This window comes from Heliconius melpomene, chromosome 13 (genome assembly GCF_056956725.1).
Source record: "Heliconius melpomene rosina isolate 202511_hmr_F chromosome 13, ASM5695672v1, whole genome shotgun sequence".
Classification (NCBI taxonomy): domain Eukaryota; kingdom Metazoa; phylum Arthropoda; class Insecta; order Lepidoptera; family Nymphalidae; genus Heliconius; species Heliconius melpomene.
The window spans coordinates 10,112,447-10,127,713 of NC_140401.1; the positions used below are offsets into that span (position 1 = coordinate 10,112,447).

The following is a 15,267-nucleotide window of genomic DNA, read 5'->3' on the forward strand; positions in this document are numbered from 1 at the left end:
CACTTATTTCAATGCTAGTGTCATTAAACGATGTCCACGATATAATATATTATAAAAGATTGAATGTTCCAGTTAATTTACTTTATATTGTGCGACGCGTGCGAGCACGCAACATTTTACTTGAAAACGTCGAAGCAAAATCACCGCTATGGGAGCGATCGAGTTCATAGTGGTCGCTGTACTTATAATTACTTTGATAGTAGCCTTATATCAAAAGTCTACGAATGCCATGTGCAAATCTAAGAAACGATTAGATGGCAGGACTGTTATAATTACTGGTGGTACCACCGGCATGGGGCTGCAGATAGCCACGGATCTCGCAGACCGGGGAGCTCGTGTCATAATCGCGTGTCCATTTACCAACGAAGGGGATGACGCCTTACAGATTATAAAACAAAAAACTGAAAGTGAAAAAGTAATTTTCAAGTTATTGGACTTATCGTCGATAGATTCCGTACGAAAATTCGCAACGGATATACTGAAAAAGGAGGACAGGTTGGATATATTGGCAAACAACGCCGGCGTTGGTGCCGTCACGGAGTTTATCACAGATGATGGGATGAGCTTTATCATGCAGGTTAACTATTTCGGGCATGTCTTGCTCACTTTGCTCCTGATGCCACTTCTGAAGAAGACCGGTACTGCGTCAGATCCTGCCAGGGTCATCAACATATCGTCCTGTTTCCACTACTTCGGCACAGTTAACTTTGAAAAATTGAACGATATTAAACATTATTATCCGCTACAGTTCTACGCGAATAGTAAAGTGTGCTTAGTGTTATTTTCTCACGAGATAACGAAGAAATTGAAAGGTGCCAACGTAGTCGTGAACTCTGTAGACCCGGGGGCGGTTGGCACTGCTATATTCTACTGTACTGGATCGATATTCGGATACATTATTAGTTGTCTTGCGTACATCATTTTCAAAACGCCTTTGGAAGGTGCCCAAACTGCTTTACATGTAGCATTGGACAAAAAGGCAGGTAACATAAGTGGTGGTTTCTTCAAAAACTGTGAGTTAAGTAGCGCCAAGCAATCTGCATACGATGACGTTACAGCGAAACGATTGTGGGACGAATCTATGAGACTTCTGAAATTGAGTGACGAAGAAATTGAACAATGTTTGAAATAAGTGTTAACTTAACGTTTACTTTATTATATAACATGGATATGTTAATTTCTCCTGTATAATTCAATGTGAGGTCAGAAATTAAATATGAAATAGAAGAGATGTAGGTTTAAGTCGATCTGAGCTTCGAGAGTTCGTGTAATTTTAATAGATTTCTGTGTATGACAAAAACTCTGGAAAATTGTTAAAAAACATATTTTTTTTATGGAAAAAGCGTTCGGGTCACCTGATGATGATCACCGCCGCCCACGACCCCGTATCCTATCCTATCCTATATCTTATAAAACAAAGTCGCTTTTCGTGTCTGTCTGGGCTTTCTAACTCTTCTTCTTCTAAGCCACCCAACGGATTTTGATGCGGTTTTCACCATTAGGTCGAGTATTTTTCAAGGAAGGTTTATATTTGTGCATTTTTTAAATTTTGAAGGTTTATATTTGTTTATTATTTGTACATTTTTATGTAAATTACCCGTTGAGACACTTTCGCGCATGCGCTCTTTAATGGTAAGTACTACATGAAAAAAATGTACTGGAGTATTGTTCCTCTTAATGAGTACTCAAGTACTCAAGTACTCAAGTTTCACTTATCCCTTACTCTCAGCATATAAATAAGTATATTAGTTACGTTGGCCATTTAATGTAGATCAAAACTGTCTTTTGCTGTTTTTCATTTCAATAAGTACTTTAGAAGTTGTTACAATATCAAAAAATCCTTGCTGCGAAACGGCTCGCCACTCGCCATGCGTCCGCCGCGCCCGCCTGCCTTACACGCATCGGTGGTTCAGTGGTAGAATGCTCGCCTGCCACGCGGGCGGCCCGGTTTCGATTCCCGGCCCATGCATTCTATTTAATTTTCCTCACAGGCAGCCACGTCGTGCTTGCTTATCATCAGGGACAGAATATCCTCTTCAGCATTAACCACAAGCTCGAAAAAAAAACCCGCCTGCCTCTATGGCAACGACGTTTAGATTCGTTTGCACCTATTGGATAATTGGAGTTGAATGTATTATTTCAGCGCGATATATTTGGTTTCACATTTTTTGTAGTACTTATTAGTAGGTAGGTTTTTGTTTATAATTTCTTCCGTTTAAAAATAGTTATTTAAATATATTTTAATAAGTACTTGAAAAGATTAGAAGCACAGATTTAAAATTACGGTACCTACTAAAAAAACCTTGCTGTGTAAAACAATTGGAAAATCCTTATTGAAACTACGAAAATGCGGGTTGCATTAGGGTTTAATTAATTTTCACATTATCTTAAGTGCTTTGCAAACATACATTATATGAATAATCCAGTAGTAAAAGCGGGCGAAGCCGCAAGAGGGTCGTTAGTATTAAATATAAAATACTTTAAGCCGTCTTAGCACAGTGGCAGCCTATGACTGTAAAGGATATGATCGTGGATCAATCGGAGAATTTATTATATTAAAATTATTTAAATTTTCCCATTCTGACATAATGAGGCCAGTCGAGGCGCAGGGCCCAAGTATGTGACTGTAAATGCGACTGGTTGTGGGTTCGATCCCCACTCGAGAAGATTAAATATTTATTTAAGTTTATATTTTCATTTCTTTGTTCTGGTATCGAGGCAAAGCGTGGCGTTGAGTTCCGCCACGCAACACGCAAAAACTCCAGACTACATGGGAAAATGGGGAACGAAGTGTCTTAGCAGTAGGTTTCCTCTGCCTACATTGCTGTGTGCGGGATATATAAAAATGATAAAAAAGTGACATCCACATTGTTATGGCAACGCATATTTTTATACGCATCAATCTCTAGTTGAATTAATTATAACTAGTTTATAGTGGATCGATATAATATATCGATATATTATGTTGAAAATACATTTCCACTAGTTTCAATGAATACAATTATAACAGCTACCTATAACTACTACCGTACAATAGATTACATTATGCTAATATAAAAATTTGCACTTTTTTTTCATTATTGCACAATTTTAAAAGATTGAATATTCCAGTTAATTTACTTTATATTGTGCGACGCTTACGAGCACACGACATTTTACTTGAAAACGTCGAAGCAAAAACACCACTATGGGAGCGATAGAGTTTATAGTGGTCGCTGTACTTATAATTATTTTAATACTAGCCTTATATCAAAAGTCTACGAACGCTATGTGCAAATCTAAGAAACGATTAGATGGCAGGACCGTTATAGTTACTGGTGGTACCACCGGCATGGGGCTGCAGATAGCCACGGATCTCGCAGACCGGGGAGCTCGAGTCATAATCGCATGTCCATTTACTAACGAAGGGGATGACGCCTTACAAATTATAAAACAAAAAACCGAAAGTGAAAAAGTAATTTTCAAGCTATTGGACTTATCGTCGATAGATTCCGTACGAAAATTCGCAACGGATATACTGAAAAACGAGGACAGGTTGGATATATTGGCAAACAACGCCGGCGTTGGTGCCGTCACGGAGTTTATCACAGATGATGGGATGAGCTTTATCATGCAGGTTAACTATTTCGGGCATGTCTTGCTCACTTTGCTCCTGATGCCACTTCTGAAGAAGACCGGTACTGCGTCAGATCCTGCCAGGGTCATCAACACATCGTCCTGTTTCCACTACTTCGGCACAGTTAACTTTGAAAAATTGAACGATATTAAACATTATTATCCGCTACAGTTCTACGCGAATAGTAAAGTGTGCTTAGTGTTATTTTCTCACGAGATAACGAAGAAATTGAAAGGTGCCAACGTAGTCGTGAACTCTGTAGACCCGGGGGCGGTTGGCACTGCTATATTCTACTGTACTGGATCGATATTCGGATACATTATTAGTAGTCTTGCATATATAATTTTCAAAACGCCTTTAGAAGGTGCCCAAACTGCTTTACATGTAGCATTGGACAAAAACGCAGGTAACATAAGTGGTGGTTTCTTCAAAAACTGTGAGTTAAGTAGCGCCAAGCAATCTGCATACGATGACGTTACAGCTAAACGACTGTGGGACGAATCTATGAGACTTCTGAAATTGAGCGATGAAGAAATTGAACAGTGTTTGAAATAAGTGTTAACTTAATAATGTTTATATATTATATAATATGGATATGTTAATTTCTCCTGTATATTCTATGTGAGGCCAGAAATTAAATATGTAATTGAAGTGATGAAGGTTTAAGTCGATCTGAGCTTCGAGAGTTCGTGTAAATTTCATTGTTTTATATGTATAACAAAAACTCTTGAAAATTGTTAAAATATATGATCTAGTGTTTTGGTTGGTATTAAAATTGGACAGTGCTAATAAAATTAACCTATTGTTCCCAAATTAAATGTATACAAAACGTAGAAGTAAAAATATAATGATTGATTTAAATTATAATGATTTGAAATTTTCCTATCCCAGTGATGTTACCAAAAATCTCGCCGTCCATTTCATTATTTAAATTTAAAAAATGCGGAATAGTTTAATAATGACAGTTATTTTTTTCTCACTAACTAAATAAAATAACAATGCACAGAATTTCCATATTACACAAAAAAATATGTGACTGGTTGTGAGTTCGATCCCCACTCGGGAAAATTAAATATTTATTTAAATTTATATTTTCATTTCAAGCAGCAGAGGCAAAGCGTGGCGTTGAGTTCCGCCACGCAACATGCAATTACTCTAGAATACAGCGTACAATGGGGAACGAAGTGTCTTAGCAGTAGGTTTCCTCTGCCTACCTTGCTGTGTGCGGGATATATAAAAATAATAAAAAAGTGACATCCGCATGTTTAAGGCAACGCATATTTTATACGCGTCAACCTTTAATTGAATTAATTATAACTACTGGTTAAAAATAATTTAAGACGATAAAAATAACCCTTTATTTTTCCTACACAACGAGGAAATGATTTAATCAATAACATGTAGATACAAGCTATTATAAGGTCAGATTTTTTTAATAATAAAAACAAACTGAACGGAACCTTGAAACTTGAAATCGAATTAACTTCAATTATTTAAGCCGCACGTTGTTTCTTTAATCTTTACGCTATATACAGTATGTAGCAGGGTGGGCAGAGGAAACCTAGGAGCCATTCCGTAAGAAATTCCGTACCCCATTCAAATACTTCCGTTCTCCACTTTCCGTCGAATTCTTGAAACTCAACGCTGTGAAAATATAAAATGTTTCATTCCCGAGTGGGAAGCGAACCCACAACCACGATTACAGTGTACGCTTGTGCCACTGCGCCTCAAGTGGTAAAATACTTATAAATAATTGAGTGTCGTGGATTACAATAATAAAAGTAAGAAACACCATTTCTTAACTTAACTCTATTGACAATATTGACCCGACCGACCCTCTTGCGGCTGTAACTTATGTTTTGCTGATATATCAACTAAGCATATTGCTATAGTTTCATGTAAATCGGTTCAGTAGTTTTTCACGCGAAAGTGGAACAAATAGCCATCTTCACCTATCTTAACATTTATAATATTAGTGGAATATAGATTTTTTTCATTCGCAAAACTACGAGTAACATAGGAGTTTCTAACATTATAAGGCTATGTATGTATAAATTATATAAGCTGGCGTATAAGGCCCTTGTGATTTAACAACATTTTTTAACAACATACGGTATTTATGTCAATGGCAAAGTGGAATGCTGTTAACCTTTTCTTTCATGATTAACTATACAAAAATATCTCAAGTTTAACATTTTATCTTTAAGTCTTTATAAAAATACCACCTTATAAGGAGTGGGCAAAGTAAATAATTAGTTTTTTTAGCTTCACACTATTTTCCTGATAGCAGAATAGGCAGGACAACTTCTAACTTTAACTCCAAAGGACAACTTTCGGCGAGTGATATAAAATACCGCACCGTGAAACCAAGACTATCGTGTATGAGGAAGCAATGTCGTACAAGCTTTTTAGTTTTTTCTTATGAAAAATAAAACCGTTTCATTATCAGTATGCAACATTTTCACCAACTTCGGTATTTAAAAAAATACCAATTCCAATTGACAAATAAAAAATCAGAGTGAAAAAAAAAAATTTAATACAAAATAACAAAAACACAGTTTATCAAAAAACACGACAACAGCACAAAACAATTACACTTACAAATACACATACAAAAACAAACTTCATGAAACCGAAATTCAAAGAAATGGATTTGAAGCAGCTGCATCAGAAAAATTTACAAATCTATTGTACTTCACGGTCTTAAGTAATTGACTTCAGTGGACATTTTCCAAACCTTTTTCCAATTTCGCATTTCTGCCATAATAAACGATTAAAAACGTCGCCGCGGTTTTGTAGCGTCCACTTACATCCAAATACTTAGAGACGATACAATTTAAAAACAATATGCAAATAATATAAATGACCTATAAACATTATTTGTTATTACAAACACCAGTTTCAAGAAAGTTATTAAAAACGGGATCTTAAACCCAAGATATCCAAGTTGGTATATAATGTGTATGTAATATTATAATTCATCGGTACAATCTGTGGGTAAGTCTGACGTGTCCATCGCGACCTCGTCGTAGTCGCGCTCCAACGCCGCGAGGTCCTCCCGCGCCTCATTGAACTCGCCTTCTTCCATGCCTTCTCCTACGTACCTGTTTATTACAGTGTCTTATTATTTAAGCAGCTATCTATCTATATATATAAAATCGAAAGGTCACTCACTCAACACGAAATCTCAGAGACTACATGTGCTAGGAATCTCAAATTTTGCATAGGAGTTACTTATAGGACATAGGTGCTCGCTAAGACGGGAATTTGCAATATTCGACTTCTAAGGGGTTGTTTTTGGGGTTGAAAGTTTGTATGAAACTTCGTTACTATAAATGCTAGGAGTCTCAAATTTTGCATAGACGTCACTAGGACGTAGTCATGGAGACAGAAATTAATAATAACAGTTGACGCGGGTGAAACCGCGTGCGGGCCGCTAGTTTCATATAAATTCGCAAGTCTCAATATTACCCCTACTAGACAAATAGAAGAAAGAAAAATATCAGAAATATTTTTATGATATCTCTAAAGGCCAGAGCCACTAAATGGCTAGAATTGAATTTAAGGTAGCGAATTCGTTGGTATCTGGTGGAAAGTCCTGTCTCTCACCAAAAATCTCTAATAAGACCTCAAAATATCAAAACCCCACTAACCAATGGACAAACGCCCGTTTAGAGTACATCAAGTCAAATTTGTGATCCAGCTTGGCCCACGCCTCCGCTATCGCGGTCGTGTTGCTCAACATGGAGGCCGCGCGCTTCACTTGCGCCAGGTCCCCGCCCGCCACCACCGAGGGCGGCTGGTAGTTTATACCCACCTGTGGTATGTGTTTTGATATAATAAAAATGTAACAGATCGTTGTCTGTACATGGAAGTTAAACGAAAAAGGAAAATGTATCTGTATAGACTTATAACAATTATAACAATGATTTATTCCCTAAACTCTCCGAAGGAGGCATAATTCCGTCATTCAATAAAAGAAAATGTTTATTTAGCTTCACGCTGTATCCCACACACAGCAGGGTAGGCCAGAAGGAACTTGGGATTAAGGCACTCCGTTCCCAATTTTCCGCCGATTTCTGTAGGCATTGCGTGTTGAGCGATTCAATTGCGGAACTCAACTCAAATCGCTTTGCCTTGATACCAGAGCAAAGAAATAAAAATGTTAAATAATTTATTTTCTCGAGTGAGAATCGAACCCACAACCTGTCGCGTTTACAGTCACACGCTTGTGCCGCTGCGCTACTAATAGCCTCAACGGAAAATATTATACTAAATAAAAATCTATTACGTTATTTGTCCGTTTAATACAGCATACAGCTTGTATGTTATATAAAATCCGTTATGTAACTTTTAATCTATAGTTTTTACCAGTAAGAGACATTACCTAATGGGTGAAGTACCAAGTTAACGAACAATGAAGAAATATAAGTATAATTTTTCACCACTATTGAGGTAATTTGGGGTGGAATTTAAAATTGTACCTATTGTAGCATGTGAAATGAAATTGTACTCACATATATTTTTTAGTTTGGCTTACACTGTAAATACCTATACTACTCAAAACAAAATAAGGGTCACTGCAATTTTCAAGTATATTTATGTGTTACTGGGACTTAGGTATTAGAAAATGATGAAGTTCATTAGCTTTACCATTTTCTAATGTAATTAACTTAAAATTTAGTTAAACTCGATCCAATAAAATTAACTTAGAATTTTTTCAATTAACTATGCAATTTTGACAAAAAATTCACTCCCGCCCGTAAAGCTTTCAACAACTTTTAGCATTTCTAAAGCTTTTTTTTTTGTTGTCTTCAGTATCGTGTGTGTCCTCCTCATTTTTGTACACAATCCTGAGGCCTGTAAAGAACACTTTCAAGGTTCAGGTTTCGTACAGTTTCTTGAGGAATTTGCTCCCAGCTTGATTTCAGCACTTCAATAAGCTGTGGCTCGTTATGTACGAGCCGGTCTGTACTTCGAACGCTTCGTTTGAGTAGATCCCACATGTATTCTATCGGGTTGAGGTCTGGACTGTTGGCAGACTAAGGTAACACCTCAATATCAGCCTCGAGCGGTGTGTGCGCGTGCATTGTCGTGCATCAGCTTGAATCTTGCACCAATTCTCTGAGCAAAAGGTACCACATGAGGTCTGATAACCTCTTCAATGTATCGATGAGCTGTTACAGTGCTTCCGTTTAGGATTATTAGTTCAATTGTACCCGATAGACTGATGCCTCCCCACACCATCACATTAGGACCCCCGAATCTGTCACTTTCTCGTATGCAAGCATCTGAAAATCGCTCACCTTCACGTCTCCAAACACTAATGCGCCTATCATCATTAAAAAATATCACTTTACTCTCATCAGTAAACAACACTGTGCTCCAGTCACTTATGTCCAAGGCAAGTTTGCACGATGAGCACTTGTTAGTGGAATTCGCAATATTCGTCTTCTGGAGAACTGCTGGTCTTTGTGCAACCATTTCCTAATAGTTTGATCACTAACGCGGGTACCTGTGGCTTGTCGCAAGCGATTTTGTAAGCAGTGAGCGGTGAAAAAACGCTCTCTTCGCGCAGTCAAGAGAACAACAGGTCTTCTTACGCGGTGGTGGATGTAATTCTGCCTGATGCTCGTCTTCTGGATACCGTTCCCGTCTCTTGAAAACGATTCCAACCATTTTGGATCGCTCTTCGTGAATAGCCGAGCTGTAGAGCTACAGAACGCTGTGAATGTCCTTCTTGAATTCAAGTTACAGCTCTGATTATGGTTGGCAAGTCCATATCTCGTCGAATATGTGGCAGAGTGTTCGCAAAAGATCAATTAACACGATAGTTAAACATTATTTGAACTATACACGACTAGTTCCAAACTTTGACTGAATTTAACTATCAACTTAAATAAGGGTAAAATCAAGTGGTTCTAATAAATCTCTAAATGTACCTACTTTTACAATTTTTTTCTCGCAGTATACTCAAATAGAACTTGTCAACACTTAAGATGTACGTACCATAAGTATCAACCACTCAAGATTGCATTCATGTGAATAAATTAACCCAAAGTGCAAAAATACGTAGTGGCCCTTATTTTGTTTTGACTAGAAGCTTACAGCAGCTTTTAACCGGATGTTTATCAATACCATATTACCTTAAAAAAACTTACCTTAAACCCAGTGGGGCACCAATCCACGAATCGTATCCCAGCCTTCCCCTTCATAGAGGCAATAGCAGCGTTGACATCTTTAGGAACAACGTCCCCGCGGTAGAGGAGACAGCACGCCATGTACTTGCCGTTGCGAGGATCACACTTTACCATTTGGTTTTGCGGCTCGAACAGTTCCGCAGTTATTTCTGATACTGACATGCCTTCATGGTATGCCTGGTGTACGATTAAATTTTAAAAATATATACGGCCTAGTTACATTCTTTTTTTTAATTTCACGCTATACCCAAATTTGGTTGAGGAAACATGGAAGCCTGGTGGTAAGACCTGAGATCCTTTTCCCACTTGTCGGGCAATTCTTGAGGCACTGCGTGTTGAGTGGCGGTACTCTACGGCGCGCTTTGCCTCGTTACCAGTCCGAGGTTAAATATTATAAAATATTTTTTTACACATTAATATTTACTATCTGTTTTTTAGACTATTACCTTATCAACAGAAACAACAGGCGCATAAGCGGCTAGCGGAAAATGTATGCGCGGGTAGGGTACAAGGTTCGTCTGGAACTCCGTTAGGTCGACATTTAGAGCACCATCGAAGCGAAGTGATGCAGTTATTGAGGATACCACCTGGTTTCATAGATTTTATATTAATTGAGATTTCTATTTTTTAAGTAGGTATAATGGTTCATATTATAACTCGTGGCGCAGTCCCGATATCCCTTCGGGGTATTGACTATATTTAAATTATTTTCTTTTCCTACTCTGGTGGGTGTAAAGCGCGGCATCTCCGCCCACAAACTTTCAAAAATTGAGCAAAAGTGAGGGAATGGAGTATTTTAGCACTGGGTACCTGTTGAATCCTACTATGTAGGAAAAAACGAGAAGCTTTTTGTTTGCTTCCATCGGTACTGATTAGAATCTTTTTGGCTTCTATTATATTTAAAATCCAGGCGATTTGTGATGAAAAGAACGTAAAAGAACGTTGAGTAAAGCTACCTTTCTCCACTTTTTTACCTCGTATTCTAAATTTTATACCATACCAAACCACTTCAAATGGTTCAAACTTCTCTACCACTGTATATATTTTACATAACCAATTTATTTTTTTATTATTTAACCGACTTTTTAAAAAAAGGTTCAATAATTGAAAATCTTACTTGTGATATGAGCCTATTCAGGTTGGCATACGACGGCCTCTCAATGGAAAGGCGTCGCCTGCAAATCTCATAAATGGCTTCGTTGTCCACCATGAAGGCGCAATCCGAATGCTCTATAGTGGCGTGCGTAGTTAGCACCGCGTTATAGGGCTCCACGACGGCTGTAGAGACCTGGGGTTTCAACTATATATTATTGAAAAACTATAATTTATTATATTTTTTTCACTAGCTTTTTCATTTCTCACTGCTTTTAAAGATAAAATACTTATTAACCGACTGTGTCAGGAGGTTAATCTTTTTGTAACGAAACGAACTAACGAAATAAACTTCAATACGAGTGGGGCCGTGAGTATAATATTGTTACTCATTTTTAAGTATTATTTGTTAACTAGGATGTTATGACATAGCTAATTTGTATATGACTAAACGCAATAATTTCGAATTCAATCTGTACTAGAGAAATTTAATTGATTTCCTTATATTAATAAGTACTTTGTCTCTCAAAGAATTCTTCTAATTCGCTGAAAAACTTAAATAAATTGCATTTTTTCTTGTAAAACAAAACATTTAGTCTAAAATTATGTAATAATTAACATAACACATACAGTGTAAATATATTCTCCTCTGAAAAGGTTAATTGCTAAACTTGAACCGTCGTACGTAAAGTCAACATACTGTTACCCACTATACATTATTATCTATACAAAAAGCTATTTGAAAGTGTACTGTATATTATATTGCTTATTTTTTCCCCTTAGGTCGTGAAAAACCTAACCTAAATCCGTCCCTGAACTCAATTACAAATTAATATTTAAATAAACATTCATTGAAATCTAAGAATAATATATATTATTTAAGAGGTGTCTTGCAATTGTAATTTTAATAGAACAATTTTTAAATAGTTACGTAGTGTAAAGCTGCTTTTTCTATCGTAAATCGCAATGGTTATTGGTTCGATTCCCACTCGAGGGGACAAATTATATTCATTTACTCTGGCTCTTCTCCAACATGTGAAGCTGAAAAAATACTACTAGATAATAGGAAAACTTCCTACATAAACCTCACCTGAGGTGCAGGATAAATAGCAAATTCCAATTTGCTCTTCTTCCCGTATTCTTCAGACAATTTTTCCATCAACAGAGAAGTGAACCCGGAACCAGTGCCGCCACCGCAAGAGTGAAACACGAAGAAACCCTTTGTAATATAATTTCTTTGATACAAAACTTACTAAATACATATATTTCATTGTTGTACAATAAGTACCTAATTATATATTTAAAAAAAAAAAAATGCACAACTACAAATATCATTCTGTGAGATCGTTTGGAAGAGACAGACTAAGATTAGCTGGCGGATTGAAAAATAAATGTAAATGATAACATATTGAATATCTCTATATATGTTTAAATAATAAAAATATACAAAGTGAAAGGAAAATCTCCTTAATATAAATATGTAAAACACTAAAATACATTGTCTGCTGGCCTTGCCAAGGTGTTGACAAAACCACACTTACTTGCAAACCTGTACATTGATCGGCAATCTTCCTAATTCTGTCCACGACAGGCTCCAGAACCTCCCTGCCGGTACAATTGTGCCCTCTGGCGTAGTTGTTGGCCGCGTCCTCCTTGCCGGTGATGAGCTGCTCCGGGTGGTAGAGCTGGCGGTATTCCCCGGATCGGACCTCGTCTAAGTTTAAGGTCAACTTTGTGATAATACTTTACTATGCATAGATAACGACAATACGAGGTGGTTCGGGATTATATAGTGTTGTAAAAGGCAAAGTCAAGGTGTTAGCTATCACCTAAACAAAAAAAATGTATTGAGAACGGAGTGTTTCATCACTAGTTTCTTCCTTTATAACCAGCGTATTGAATTATACATGTTTATATCCAAAAAATAAGAAAGAAGTAGTTTCTATTGGTAATATAATGCAATTGACTAACATTGTTCACTGCATTTGGCGGTAGTAAGTTTAATTGATATTGAAAAAATAATAAAATTTACAAAGATGATTTTGAAATTTGTTGATTTTGAATTTTGTAAGATCAAAAATCAATAAATGCTCAAGCTAACCAATAACAGTTTCCTCCAGATCAACCATCACAACCCTCGGCACCATCTTCCCTCTGTTAGCCTCAAAGAAGAACGTATTGAAGCAGGAATCAGTCGGGTTGGGGTCAGCATTGCACTGCGGTAAAGTGCCGTCGGGCCGAATGCCGTGCTCCAGGCAGTACAGCTGCCAGCACGCGACGCCCATCTGCACGCCAGCTTGCCCTACGTGGACGGATATGCATTCCCTCTACAAAAAAAAGGAAAAAAATTATAGAATGTAGTTTTTTATCCGTGTTTTTCTCTATTCTTGATATGTGTATTAATAATTTTTTCATGTTTTAAAATTTTCCCTTAAAATGTTATGAGGCTGTAAACGCGACAGGTTCCGCCACTAAGTTGTTAGACTGTTATGGAGAGTGGAGAACAAAAATGTAGTAACTTAACATAACGTTTAATAAACCATAAACAGTAATTACTAAATTTTGCGAGATTTTTAAAACTTACAAGTTTTTTTAATACGTACGTTGAATATTTTAATATTAAAATTTTAAAATGTTTTACATCGTGTAATTAAAAGGAATGGATAATTATATTGTATTTTGTTAATTAATTATGCTCATTAAACATTAACATAACCAACCAATTACATAAACAAAGAATATGTACACAAAGAATCCGAAAAAATACATTAATATACTTTTATTTATGTTCGTAATAATTTGAAGCCATCTTGATGTAATAAAAAGTGTTTCAGTACTCGATAGTTGTGAGTTCAGTTCCCATTTGAGTAATGTTTTTCCTTCCTCGCTAGGTGGCCCCGGCATTTATAAATAAAATAAAGCTAAATTTGTTTAAGTCGACTCTAAGAGAATTTTCTATAGATTTTTGTATGTGAGCCAAATATTAACATTATTATTAGATATGTATAAGGCTAAATATGATGTAATACAATGTTTAAAAATACAAGTAGTCTACTGAAGCAAACACGGATATTTGCGATTCAAATACAAATTATTATCACTCACCATTATGTATACTAAGAATTTTGACGACACACAAATTTAAAATAAATATAATAAAACGTTTAAATAATCACGTTTTACAAAAATTTGGTGGAAAACTGAAATTTTGAAAAAAAATTTAAGCGAACCAACGCCCGTCTGATGGGCCGCTCTGATATAATAATAATTATTCTACATTTGAAACTATTGAAATAAAATATTTATGTCAATTTTGAATTTGTTGTCGGCCAGTGTCCAGTTTTGTAAAGAACCAAAAAGGTTGTATATCGTTCTAGATATTATTATTAATTTGATGCAAAGAAAACAATTGTTAGGTATATATTTTGTTGTAAAATATTTGGTAGACTTCTATTTGTATTTATGTAGTAAAAATATTGTGCACTATCGTTCAAAAAGCCGTAAAATATAATGAAATATATATTTTTTGGTTGAGAAAAATTATATACATAAATTTTAATAGAATTTCGAAATTTTGAGACTTGAACTTTGGCATACATAAAAAATATGTAATACTTTATTGACTTAGTTGAAAATAGAATAATAATATTTACTTTGTAAAAAAACATGAGGTCTTTAAGAAGTACCTAGTCTAAGTTAAGCTCGTGAAAACGACACAAAAATTACATATTACTTTTTTTATAGAAAAAACCATAATTACAGATTAAATAACATCCAGATAAATTCAAGATACGATCTCTAGCATGTATTTAGTCTGTGCAAGGGTGCAACAGAGGGGACTCCCCTACAACTATTAGGGTAACAATGCCTTTGACGTCTCCCTTTAGAAAAGAATGTAAGTTAATTTGCATTATGTATTTGTTCTTCTGTTATATGATTTTTGATAATGGTAGTACAAAATTTTTATTTGACTAACCATTTAAATAATAGAATTCTTACAAGTTTACTTTTTTATTTATTTATTTTATTTTACTGTTCTCCAATTTTTATTTTGTGGGTAAATACATAAGTTATAAATAAAGGCCATCCATGCGCAGTAGTATAACGGTAGATTATAAACGCAATAGTTGTGGGTTCGATCCCCACTCGAAGAAATAAAAAATACACAAACATTTTAATTACTATTACCAGAATTTGGGCAAAAAACTAAGAACGGTGTGTCCTAAGACTAGGTTATTTCTGCTTATAAAAGAGGAATCGTGAATCTGATTGTTTTTTTCAAATCCCCCAAGTACCTTTTGAACTCACAACCATCGCTTTTGGTCTAAATAACTGTGCCTTGACGGTGTCTATAAGAAA

The 15,267-nt window shown here is 35.9% G+C and overlaps 3 protein-coding genes across 3 annotated transcripts; 2 read left to right on the forward strand and 1 right to left on the reverse strand.

Moving 5' to 3' along the window:
- Window positions 1-134: 134 nt before the first annotated feature.
- LOC146532912 (retinol dehydrogenase 13-like) lies at window positions 135-1,227 on the forward strand. Its single transcript, XM_085196804.1, has one exon. It carries the CDS (start codon window positions 149-151, stop codon window positions 1,130-1,132), a length of 984 nt encoding a protein of 327 aa, XP_085052930.1. The 5' UTR covers window positions 135-148; the 3' UTR covers window positions 1,133-1,227.
- Window positions 1,228-3,140: 1,913 nt separating this feature from the next.
- On the forward strand, window positions 3,141-4,732 carry LOC146532913 (retinol dehydrogenase 13-like). Its single transcript, XM_085196739.1, has one exon. It carries the CDS (start codon window positions 3,188-3,190, stop codon window positions 4,169-4,171), a length of 984 nt encoding a protein of 327 aa, XP_085052865.1. The 5' UTR covers window positions 3,141-3,187; the 3' UTR covers window positions 4,172-4,732.
- Window positions 4,733-6,511: 1,779 nt separating this feature from the next.
- On the reverse strand, window positions 6,512-13,485 carry LOC146532914 (tubulin alpha chain-like). The gene is made up of 8 exons (XM_085195870.1): window positions 13,010-13,485; window positions 12,450-12,622; window positions 11,999-12,127; window positions 10,934-11,104; window positions 10,263-10,403; window positions 9,778-9,993; window positions 7,270-7,433; window positions 6,512-6,720 (listed from the first exon to the last, which is right to left on the reverse strand). The coding sequence occupies exons 1-8, from the start codon at window positions 13,191-13,193 to the stop codon at window positions 6,588-6,590; spliced, it is 1,311 nt and encodes a 436-aa protein (XP_085051996.1). The 5' UTR covers window positions 13,194-13,485; the 3' UTR covers window positions 6,512-6,587.
- Window positions 13,486-15,267: the final 1,782 nt, after the last annotated feature.